Source organism: Pocillopora damicornis, chromosome 4, assembly GCF_964200805.1.
Source record: "Pocillopora damicornis chromosome 4, jaPocDami1.2, whole genome shotgun sequence".
In the NCBI taxonomy this organism is placed as follows: Eukaryota; Metazoa; Cnidaria; class Anthozoa; order Scleractinia; family Pocilloporidae; genus Pocillopora; species Pocillopora damicornis.
The window spans coordinates 29,516,956-29,528,592 of NC_142673.1; the positions used below are offsets into that span (position 1 = coordinate 29,516,956).

General features: G+C 38.5%; 1 protein-coding gene across 3 annotated transcripts; it reads right to left on the minus strand.

Moving 5' to 3' along the window:
• Positions 1-7,755: 7,755 nt before the first annotated feature.
• LOC149047623 (uncharacterized) lies at positions 7,756-11,415 on the minus strand. 3 transcript variants are annotated; one of them, XM_089204001.1, is made up of 6 exons: positions 11,214-11,415; positions 10,025-10,136; positions 9,670-9,762; positions 9,198-9,320; positions 8,687-8,745; positions 7,756-8,447 (listed from the first exon to the last, which is right to left on the minus strand). In XM_089204001.1, exons 2-6 carry the CDS (start codon positions 10,122-10,124, stop codon positions 8,364-8,366), a joined length of 459 nt encoding a protein of 152 aa, XP_089060127.1. In that variant the 5' UTR covers positions 10,125-10,136; positions 11,214-11,415; the 3' UTR covers positions 7,756-8,363. The 3 variants fall into 3 exon arrangements, with proteins under 3 accessions (XP_089060127.1, XP_089060129.1, XP_089060128.1); XM_089204003.1 differs by lacking the exon at positions 10,025-10,136 and adding an exon at positions 10,196-10,340 and having other exon boundaries at positions 11,214-11,376; XM_089204002.1 differs by having other exon boundaries at positions 10,025-10,340; positions 11,214-11,256.
• Positions 11,416-11,637: the final 222 nt, after the last annotated feature.

An 11,637-nucleotide genomic window follows, 5' to 3' on the forward strand; every position in this document is an offset into this window, starting at 1 on the left:
GCTTTCAGGAGAGCAATGCAGTCACTGCCACCTTTGGTGAATCACACACATCGCAGACTTCTGGCAGGGGTAGAATGACAATGATAATTTTCTTGCACGTTATTGGGTAAGACAGCAGAAGAAATAGAAATATGTTTCGGTAGCAAAACTTCTTCAAATGTGTCTCTCAAGTAATAAGTACATCAATATCAACAAAATTACTGAGATATTGATAGAGATAGAAAGACAAAATTGCATAAATGGATCCAGTCGAAACACTGGGTTAATGGCTCACTGGCTCAATGGTGCGAATTGTTCCCCTCGACAAACTTCAGGTATTTTTCCATAGACAAAAGAACTACAGGCAACTGAACACTCCACGTTCGCCATTTGCAGCGTTTGAGTCGCCCCAGAATATAAGTAAAAACAGAAAAATAAATACCACGATAGCCAAAACACATGAAGTTACTCTTACCAACATACCAGGACACTCTAGGCATCTGTTAAAACGGAGAAAGTGATTTTAGGTGCAAGTTGCGCAGAGGGTACCCTCGCATCCTTCTGTTCACGATGATTCAATACCACTATTACACGAATCTGTAAAGGGGCATTTGATAGGGTGTTGGTAACAAAGCGCGGTGAATGGAAAAGTCACGGTTCAATTCAGCATTGGAGGTTTGAATGTTGAGAACAAAAGTTTTGTAATGGTCCATTTATTTAGAGCTGTTAAACTTCCAAAAGTACTTTGGCGCCAAGATTTCTGTATCTGACTGACATATCGATTCAGGCGGAAGAAGTTTGGAAGACAACCGCATGCACGATAACCAGCAGGTTTGTTAGATTGGGTACCTGTTTGATAAACAGGGCATGCACGACAATCAGTCGCAGATTTTCCAGGGTGGTTAATCTCAGGAACATAGGTACCAATGGAGCAGTTCTTACAGTCAATTTGGCCCATTTCGTCTTGGTAAAAGCCTCCTAAAAATAAAATATTTGGGAGCGATACTCTATCCATTGAGATCAGACACTCATTTTATGGTTTTTAGCTAAACGTAAATATTATGAAACAAATTGCAACTTATTCTATTCCTTGTAATGACTGTGATAACGAGTACATCGGACAGACCAAACGTCAGTTTGGTACATGTTTGAAAGAGCATCAAAAATCGGTCTTCTTTTGCAAAATAGAAAATTCAGCTTTATCGGAGCACACATGCCTAACCAACCATACAGTTGGGTGGGATAATCTAAAATTATCACCACTAATCGGCGTTATCACCAGCGCCTTTATCTGGAAGCCCGGCATATTAACTCCGCCCACGCTCCTTTAAATCTCGATGATGGTGGCTTACTTCCTGACGCCTATTTACACCTCGTCAGAAAAAAGGCAGCTAAATAGTGACCATAAAAAAAGGACCTCTTGTTGCAGCGTTTAGATCACCCCTGATGAAGGCACTAGACAGGAGTGTCGAAACGTTGGGTCTATGAACTGTAACTTCCTGGTTACACTCATTAAATCTTTAAGCCAGAGTAGCATCAAGCCGGTGCAATAATTCACTGTAACTTAAGGTTAAAGAGTCCCACAAAGCTTATATCTAAGGTAAATTACATGGCCTGGATTCAGACTAACACCAAACCAGACCAAAAGATACTGAATATGACAAATCATTACTGAAAGTTCAAACATGGTACATTATAGAACAAGACAGAACAGCACATTACAGCTGGATTTTACTGCATCTGATAAAGTAGACCAAACCGATGATGATATACTTGAGCATCCTATATGTAAATGACCTCGAGGCAGCAAAAAATGACTGATCTGTAATGTTTTAAAATTTTGATAAAAACTGCAAATTCACAGTAACGATGAGTAACTTCTTTTCTTTGTTGATATACATTAAGTCAAGGTTAATTAATCATAATTTTTAATCTGAGTTTTATAGCAAAACCCGAGCGATCCTGAATTAACAAATAGAGAAGCCTTAACTGTGCTCTGTTCTGTTGTAAAGCATGCAGGAAGCGGTTCCAGCGCAAAAGAATTGTAGAGAGAAACACTCGACTACGTCTCGTGTTTCTCCCCACTTGAGTGCAGGATTTCTCATTTTTTTGACCTTATTTGAACATAACATGACAAGTACTCCAAGATTTCAGTGTCGTTAGAACTAAGTGGGTGGTAAATACATGTGGTGACGACGCAGTTAATCCCTCTTGGTAATCTTGGGGTCTAATGTAGGACCAAAGGACTTTGAAGGCGGGATCTTCAAGCTCTTGTAGTCTCTAGGTCTTGATAGATTCTTGTATATATGCAAACTTCTCCATGTGTACCTGTATTATTAGAAAATTCTATCGTGATCATCAATAAAAATAACCATTATAATTTGATTTTTCAAAATTGTAAAACAGTGACCGAAAAAGCGTATTGGTCACGGTGTTTTTGCTTCAGTTAAACCTCTAGCTTTCCGAAGAAAAATGCGTTTATCTTTTCAAAGTCTCTCATCGTCTTCGCTTTTGGTTGGACGAGGTTCGATTCCGCATACAATTTTCTCTTCGTCTCACGCGTGCTTTCAAAGGAATAACCTCTCCTTTCATATTACAACTGGGATAGAAATTCTATCAACTTCGTGTGTTTGTTCCACGAATTAGTTATCCGTCCCTTTTGAGATCCTATTGTGTCATGTCTCTAACTTGTGCTTGTTTCTAACAGTGGTAGATGTTCTTGATGCCTCCCTCGGGATACGGTTTCATATCAGAATTGGACGGCGAGTTCTTTTTTAGAGGAAGGGAAGACTATAGTTGCGATTATCACTCAAACTTATGAAACTTTCTTGCTGGTGGTAAGGTGTTTGAAGTAAAATCAATGAAATAAGAAGTAGAAGAAAGCTTCAAATATCAAAACAAAAGAATATTGTAGGAAAGTATTTCTTCGGATAATGAATCACTTGTTAATGATCAACTTTTTTCTTTCTTTTTTCCGAGAAACTCAAGTAATAACTGTTTCGAAAAAAAATAGCATACTTCCCACCATATCAAGATAATCAATCCATAAAAGGAGACCAACAGCTCGAGTATTTACTGTTCTTTAGATTATAATCAGGTGACCCGAATGCGCTGTCTCTTACGCTGTTTTTTCGTTCCATCCTCATTTCATTTTCAGCCTATTATACTTAACACCAGATAAGTGAGCTTTCGGGCGCGGAACTTAGCCTAAACGTTATGTGCGATCTACAGGACACTCGCCTATCGTAATCTTCTTGCAATATGTTTCTAATTCATTTTTACGTTGGGGAATGTATCGCTCAATTCCGAGACACGATCAGCAGTCCTAAAAGCCAGTCCTTTCTGGAAAATATACTGTTCGTTTACGAAGGAAAAAACCATGGTCTGTTAATTGCCCATTTAAGAGAGTGTCTCTGTAAGAGCGGTCCGGTCGATTTTGCTTGAGACACGGATTTCGCTCGTTTCTCGTGTGTTGTAAGACATTCATGTACCTATACTAAAACCACAATCAGTTTGATCGGATCTCTTTATTTTTCAGAGTTTTACGGAAATTAAATTTCACTCGAGCGAAGGCTTGTCGTGACACTTTTCAAGACTTTAATTTCATACAGCTTTGGAGGACAATTTACAAAAAACTACGGAACTCAGCAAAAAACAAATACCCCAGCCATATATATTAACTCTATCTTATCTATCGAGGCGACTTTCGTAAACATCACGTGTCAATCAGTCAATCAAGGAAACAGGAAGACTTGAATGACACCTTATCGGTTCGCCTCAATCACACACGCCAAAACCGATCAAATTCAAGGTAAATTTTTGAAAAAGTGAGACGTTCTTAACTGATCCAACTAACATAGCTAGGAAGTAGGTGCCATAGAAAAGGTAACTACAGAAAAAAACTTTGCGGCCCGACCTTTGCGAGAACTTTATAACTCCGTGAACTTACCTAATTTTCGGCAATCTCCAAGTTTGGCGGCCATTTTGAGGGACTTGTCAACATGAAGCGTAACCGATAAAAATCAAGCAGGTAGATCTAAAACCTTCAGAAGTACATACGAAAGCAATTCAAATGAACTTCACTTTCAATTCAAGCGGCAAAATTTGAAATTGTTCGTTAAACTTACAATCCCCATGCGACCATTTATTCAAACAATTCAAACACTACAACTTTCTGAATTCCCCTCGTCGATTCTACCGCAAGAAATAACCTGTGCCACCCAAGCTTCGACTCGAATGTGAAGTACGAATCAAATAACTTAACTGCTCCATCTTCGCGGCAATATCACGCTGGTATTTTGATTTTCCGATCGACAAGAACGGTGATCAGGAATCGATCGGTTTGTTTACCTCATAAACGTGACCGCTGACCAGCTGCTGAGTGAAAACATTACGGTTCAGTGGCGAGGGGCGGGGTGAGGGGTGGGTGCGGGCAGATTATCAGAAGATTTTAGGGAACATTCGACCATATGCATTAAAGAATCATGATAAACATTAGGATTCTCAGTCTTAATGCGAAGGCATGCTTCGTGTTGCAGACAACTTTTGTTTCAGTATTCTTTTTTATTTCAAATACATTTCGTTCCAAATAGGACTAGCATCAGTTCATAGATTTAAAAACAAATCTTTACTGCGTAAATAAATGTATTTAGATAATCGAGATAACCATTGAACCTCTTGTATCGCACCGGAAATAACGTGTCTTGTCTTTGCCCAACTCTGAGAGCGTGGAGCGGCAAAGACGCGAGATACGAGTCTCGCGTCTCGCGGCTTCTCCATGCTCACAGGATACGCGTGACCTCACTATCTTTAAGAAGTCTCAGGACTGCTTTTTGAATAGCAAAGATGGAAAAAACTTTGGTTCATCGTGTGGCTTAAGTGGTTTGGTACGACTGTCTGAATGCAATGACGAAGTAAAACAGCATTTGATAAACTGCCACCTGTCTAAAGGGGCTTTTTAAGTGAAAATGAGCTAATCTTGGCAAGGATTGGTCTATTTCACCTCGCTCAGGAGGATTAACAAAAAAATGTGGATTTACCATAGGCATCGCCACACTCTGGGGAAGTTTTGGAGAAGTGCAAAGGTAACATGTCAGTATCCTGATCATGATGGTGTCAGGAAGCGTATCCAAGGCAGAGATGTAATTACCTTGCATATGTCTCCGGACATTCAAAAGCTGTTTGGAGTTATTATTCCAGTTGAATCAGGTAGTCTTCAGTAACATTTTCTGTTATCTATTTTTGTCACGTGACATATCTGCTCGAAAAGAGAAGAAATTCTTTATTAGATGAAGGGTATTTAAGTACACATCACGTTGAAAAAAATAGATCTATGTGTAAGTGCTTTTAATTACAGATGGAAATATGTACAATGTTGCGTGGTTGATAATCAATAATATAATATACCTACTCATGCGTACGGTTCACAATTATTTGCGGTCAGTTTTCCTCAGTTTGTATGATTCTCATTAACCAGTATGATTAAATTTGCAGACTAAAACACCCCTTATTTGATTAAGAATAATAAAATTAAAATAAATAGTGCATGTCGGTTTTTAATTCCTGATGGATGCTACTGGGCTTTATTTTAATTGAGAAATTTGCAATCGCTTACCTCAGCTCTCTGTGTCCCATGCCGTAAGAAGCACAAGAAAAAAGTTGATGATAGTGAGTCTTGGCTGATACAAGAAGAATCAGAGAAGAATCTACGGTCCCCAGAAACGCCACTTTTAAACACGAGACAACTAAGGTAAATTGAATTAAGTGTTATTTGTTATATTTAAAACTATCGTTCATATTATAAGATACGCGAAAAACTCTCCCCACCGATTTTTCTTACATTCTGTTAATCAAAAGTTACAATAATTATGAAGGCTTTCTTGTTGATCGTCTTATAGTAACAGTTTCCAGGATCCAAGGGGAGCAAAAGAGAGAAGAATTTTCTGTGTAGCTAGGTAAGGCGACATGCCGGCTTTATACTTCTTCCGGCTTGATAACGGTAATGATGACAACAATAGGCAAAAAGCACCGTCCGCTAATGATGACGATTATCATAGTTATTAACAAATCTCAGTTATAGTCCTGAAAAAATCTCAGGGAGTCCTTTGAACCGTCCACTTAATCTCGCCAGAAGTCAAATTTGCCTACACTCATTCTAAGGTTCGTGCGATTTTACGACGAATTTTCAATTCCGGTGTGTTGCATGCGCGACTTTTGATAGAAAAAACCTGCACGCGCCATAATTTAAAAGAACGTGTCAGCGGAATGAATCAAATCTCTATCACTTTGCATACATTCTTGGGAACAGAAAAAATTACTTAGAGCAAACATTCTAAGTATAGTGTTCATTCCGTGCAATGGGGCATAAATAAAAGGTTCTTGTGGAAAAGACACCTTATTTTATACCACTGATGACAAGCAAAAAGGTTATATGGGTACCCGGTTAAAAATATATTGATAACTCTATTAATTAGTACCAGTTCTAATTTTAAAGGAGAAAGTTATGAGAATAAAATAAAATTTTTCTGTACCACGAAGCATGCCTTCACTGTTTAGACTGATAGTCCTAGAGCTTTTTGAGCATGTATTCGAATATCTTATGACGATAAGCCCGCCACCCACCCCACCCCGCGCTATGCTGTTTTCACTTAGCGGCTGGTCAGCGGTCACGTTTATGAGGTAAACAAACCGATCGATTCCTGATCACCGTTCTTGTCGATCGGAAAATCAAAATACCAGCGTGATATTGCCGCGAAGATGAAGCAGTTATGTTACTTGATTCGTACTTCATATTCGAGTCGAAGCTTGGGTGGCAAAGGTTATTTCTTGCGGTGGAATCGACGAGGGGAATTTGAACACTAGTTGTAGTGTTTGAATTGTTGAAAGAAATGGTCGCATAGGGATCGTAAGTTTAACGAACAATTTCAATTTTGCCGCTTGAATTGAAAGTAAAGTTCATTTGAATTGCTTTCGTATGTATTTCTGACGGTTTTAGATCTACTTGCTTGATTTATATCGGTTACGCTTCATGTTGACAAGTCCCTCAAAATGGCCGCCAAACTTGGAGATTGCCGAAAATTAGGTAAGTTCACGGAGTTATAAAGTTCTCGCAAAGGTCGGGCCGCAAAGTTTTTTTCTGTAGTTACCTTTTCTATGGCACCTTCTTCCTAGCTATGTTAGTTGGATCAGTTAAGAACGTCTCACTTTTTCAAAAATTTACCTTGAATTTGATCGGTTTTGGCGTGTGTGATTGAGGCGAACCGATAAGGTGTCATTCAAGTCTTCCTGTTTCCTTGATTGACACGTGATGTTTACGAAAGTCGCCTCGATAGATAAGATAGAGTTAATATATATGGCTGGGGTATTTGTTTTTTGCTGAGTTCCCTAATTTTTTGTAAATTGTCCTCCAAAGCTGTATGAAATTAAAGTCTTGAAAAGTGTCACGACAAGCCTTCGCTCGAGTGAAATTTAATTTCCGTAAAACTCTGAAAAATAAAGAGATCCGATCAAACTGATTGTGGTTTTAGTATAGGTACATGAATGTCTTACAACACACGAGAAACGAGCGAAATCCGTGTCTCAAGCAAAATCGACCGGACCGCTCTTACAGAGACACTCAAGTCTCAAGAGACACTCAAGAGACACTTAATGCTCTGCTCGAGAAGCCATCTACATAGGTATATATTTGGTTTAAAGCATATGACATCGCAAGACTTCAACATCATGCACCCTGTCTGGTGAGGCGGTTTATACCTAAGCAGTGACTACTGACTCTTATTTGCGCAAACACTTTATTTCAGCAAAATACAAAAGTTACACATCAATTTCTATTTGTATACGCATATGAGTTGTATAGATATCCCCTTGAAAACGCAAGCCACAGGCTATAGAACCTTCCGCTTCACCAATATATTTAAAGGATATCACGGATGGGGCCTTAGTTTTCCACGCATAATAGTTAACAAACTTTGAAAAATAGCTTCAACTTTAAAAAAAAAATAAAAAACACGCATAAATGCAGTGACCTAAGAGAGTCCTAGTACGTTGAAAAAATGGTAAGAGAAGAGGTCTCACTGAAAATTCCTTTTTTTCCAGAAAAAGTAAACAAAATAAGTACACTGCTATAGAACCGTTGAAATCGATTCCTTAAGACGCATTTGACAAAAAGCAGCAGAAGAATGAAAAAGAAAACAAAAACAAAGAACAGTTGAACGACAAAGTTTCTAGAATTACGTTTATACAACAACAGATGCGTCTTAAACTTGGAGTTACGATTGTACCTCTTCTAAATATATCCACACAAAATCTACACGAAATTATAACTAAATGTCGATGTTGAAAACATATATTGACAATCTTGGTCCACTGAGTCAGCAGTGATTGGCTCATGACACGACCACTACCGACTGGACGCAGAAAACGGAGAACTGCTCCTGATTGAACAGTATGAGTGTGGCTTCAAATTTCCCCTATTTTCAAAAAGAAGCAGTTAATTGATTGTCGATATATCAAATTATAAAAACAAACAGGCAGCAGAACGAGAGAAGATGTGGTGGATGCATGGATTAGACTCCAATAATTTCACGATGAGCGCATCATGGGTTAGCCATCGAGATGCCAGTACAGTATGTGTTAAAAACATTAAGTAAATAGAATGTTTCTCCTCTCTGGAGTCAATATATATGGAAAAAACTATTAAGTACTATACCTTAAAGATGGGGGAAACATTGTATATGTGAAGGCCTGTTTTGGTCAAGGTGTAGGTCTCTAGGAGGAAATGAGAGGTGAGACAGTTATGTCGCGCATAAATTCATTCCTTCGTTTTGGCTAGTAAAATACGTAAGAAAAGTAACCAACTAAAAGTGCATAAAATGTTTATAAAAAGGACAAGTTTTAATTCTTCATCTTTGCTTATCTTTGTGAGATTTACTTGAACATTTGATAAGTTTCGTACTTATAACAACTGTAATGCAAAATACATAAGATGAAGAACTTCTCTGTAATAAGTTATGCTGTTTACCAAAGCTGAAAACCAGAAGGAGTAACTGAGTGTCTCGGCGAGTAAAAGAATATTTTTTTCTCCTGAATCGTGTGACGAAAAATATCAGACAATATTTTATACAGAATAGGTGCAGATTACTCCTGCAATACCTTTTGAATTTCGTTAATAATGTGGCAGAAAATTGTATCTTGATTAAGTATTCCTGATGAATACTCACCGTCTGCTGAGAAATTGCAGTGGTGTGGCACGTAACTGCAATTCACCTCCTTATTCCGCTCGATGATGGTTTTTCCATCTTTCGTGACGTTGCCAAAGAGAGACAAAGAGAAAATGTCTCTCGCTGTAAGGAGAAATATAGAAAAGATTTGATGAGAAACTCTTTGAAATTGTCCGTGTTCAAGACAAACCTAAAACTGAGAAGATTAATAAGCGATGGGATCACGCTATAAAGGAGAGTTTCAATTATCTTGACTACTTGGTCTAGCCAAAGAGAATTTTATCCTCTCATGTCCAGCCACAATACAATAAAACGACTCCGTTCTTATTGCCTTCTCTCCACTAAAATATTTGAAGTTAGGTTTGACCACTGACATTGAAACGTTTTTACCGCCAAACTGTAATGTCTGACAACTATTCTCCAACTCGGGTTGATTAAGTGAGCTCTTTTAAAAAGTAACACAACGACTTACCAGGGGTGAACGTAACCGTAAAATTTACAGAATCAGCATCTGTTATCACCGGCCATGGAGAAACCTTGTACTTTAAGGTTTTATCTGGAGGACCTGGAATACAACGATGGTATTCAATGCACGCCATGCTGGTCGATCTACAGCTCTACGCCCATAAAGAAAACCATCCCCTGGCCCCTATAGTCTCCAAACGGCACCCAGTTTCTCTCTGGATTTATCCTGGACTTCAGAGGGACAAAAAGAGTTGACATCCTAGATTATTCCCTGGCAATTGATAATGATTTACATAAGAAAAAATAGGAATACCCTCAAAAAAGTAACTAATAATTCTTTAAGTAAAGGAGAAATGTTTTACCGCAATATTTCAAACTTTTTACTTCCACTTGTAAGCCAGCGGACAGCATCACGCAGCAAAAGAGGAAGATCACAGCTTGATAGTGAACGTTTGTAGCCATTATTCACAGGCTCTGTTAAGTAAGAGGATCAAACGTTTGAATACATCATGAAGACTTGAAAACATGCTCACCCCAAACACTCTCGGATGTCATGCAATGCTCGCCGAAGAGAACTTTCACGGGGGAGCGCTGCGCGACACCATATGACGGCTTCAAAGAAGATCAGGGTGGAAACTAACGCATTGGTCTCAACAACTACTTCTTTACTGCAGGCGCCTTTGAGTGAAAAAAAAAACATATTTGTGCTTGAAAGTCTTAGCTTGTACTCGTTATAGGTATTGAATATTTTTATTTAAAAAATGCATACGGGGCATTAATCAAAGAACGGTGAATTTTCACTAGAAATAATGGACATGTGGTTATTGTCATTAAATTAATATTAAATAAACGCTATAAAAGAAATGGCTGTTATTAGACCGTTATAAAAATGTTATCTTTCGGCTATCGAAGTACATGAAGTTTCATTGCGACAGGCAGTCAGTAGTGACATGCACTGTTAAGAGGAAGCAGTTGGAACCGGTTGACATGCGACATCATATGACGGCTTCAAAGGAGATCAGGGGCGAAAACAAACTTCCTTAAGAGGAAGCAGTTAGAACCGGTTGACATGTTAAGATGCAAAGGAATCAGCCAGTCAATCACGCTTTATGCGGCAAATGTTTGTTTAGCAGACCGTTACGCTTCTAAGTTGAAGTGTGAAGTTTTGCTTCAGAAGATCCAAGAAAGCATGTCTCTTTAAATAAATGATGAACAATTTATGTTTCAAATAAACATAAAGCGCTAGAAAATCCCAACTGGCAGGAGACAGACCAGCTGGCTATTTATACAGCGCGAGGTGTTAGACTCGGAGCGACCGAGAACAAATCCAGAGAGTAGCAGGAGGAACCGTATTTACAAGTCCAGCGTCCTAACTACTAGTCAAGTCCCATGTTCAAGATTACTTACTGTCGAAAAATACTAGAAAGATAAAGTCGTAGGGTATCAAGGACAGAAGAGATTGCCTTGTGTGATTAATGCAACGCTGATCATCCAAAACGAACTTACCTACACACTAATTAATTACAGAAAACACGAAAAAAACACACTCACCCACTGAGGAACAAGTCGCTCGAGATGCGAGGAAGGAACAGTTGTTGATTATTAGAAAGTGGAGAATATATTATATTACAAATGAAATCACCTAGGTTTTTTCCCAATGTCACGAGAAAAAAAACCATGCTATGTTTTCGTTATGCTCCTGATTGCAAAGTATGGAGTACAATCGAGCCTACGGGACTTTGTTCTAGTAACAATTAAGGGAAAAAACCCCTGAAGCTGGTAGATATATTATCATTACAAATGAAATCACCCACGGTTTTTTCTCATTGTCAAGGGAAAAAACCCGTGCCTTATTTTCGTTACGCCCCTGACTTCAAAGCATGCAGTACAATGTAGCCTACGGGACTTTTTCATAGAATCAATTAGTGGAAAGTACCCCCTGAAGCTAATGCTTTTATAATGTAAGACCGCTACA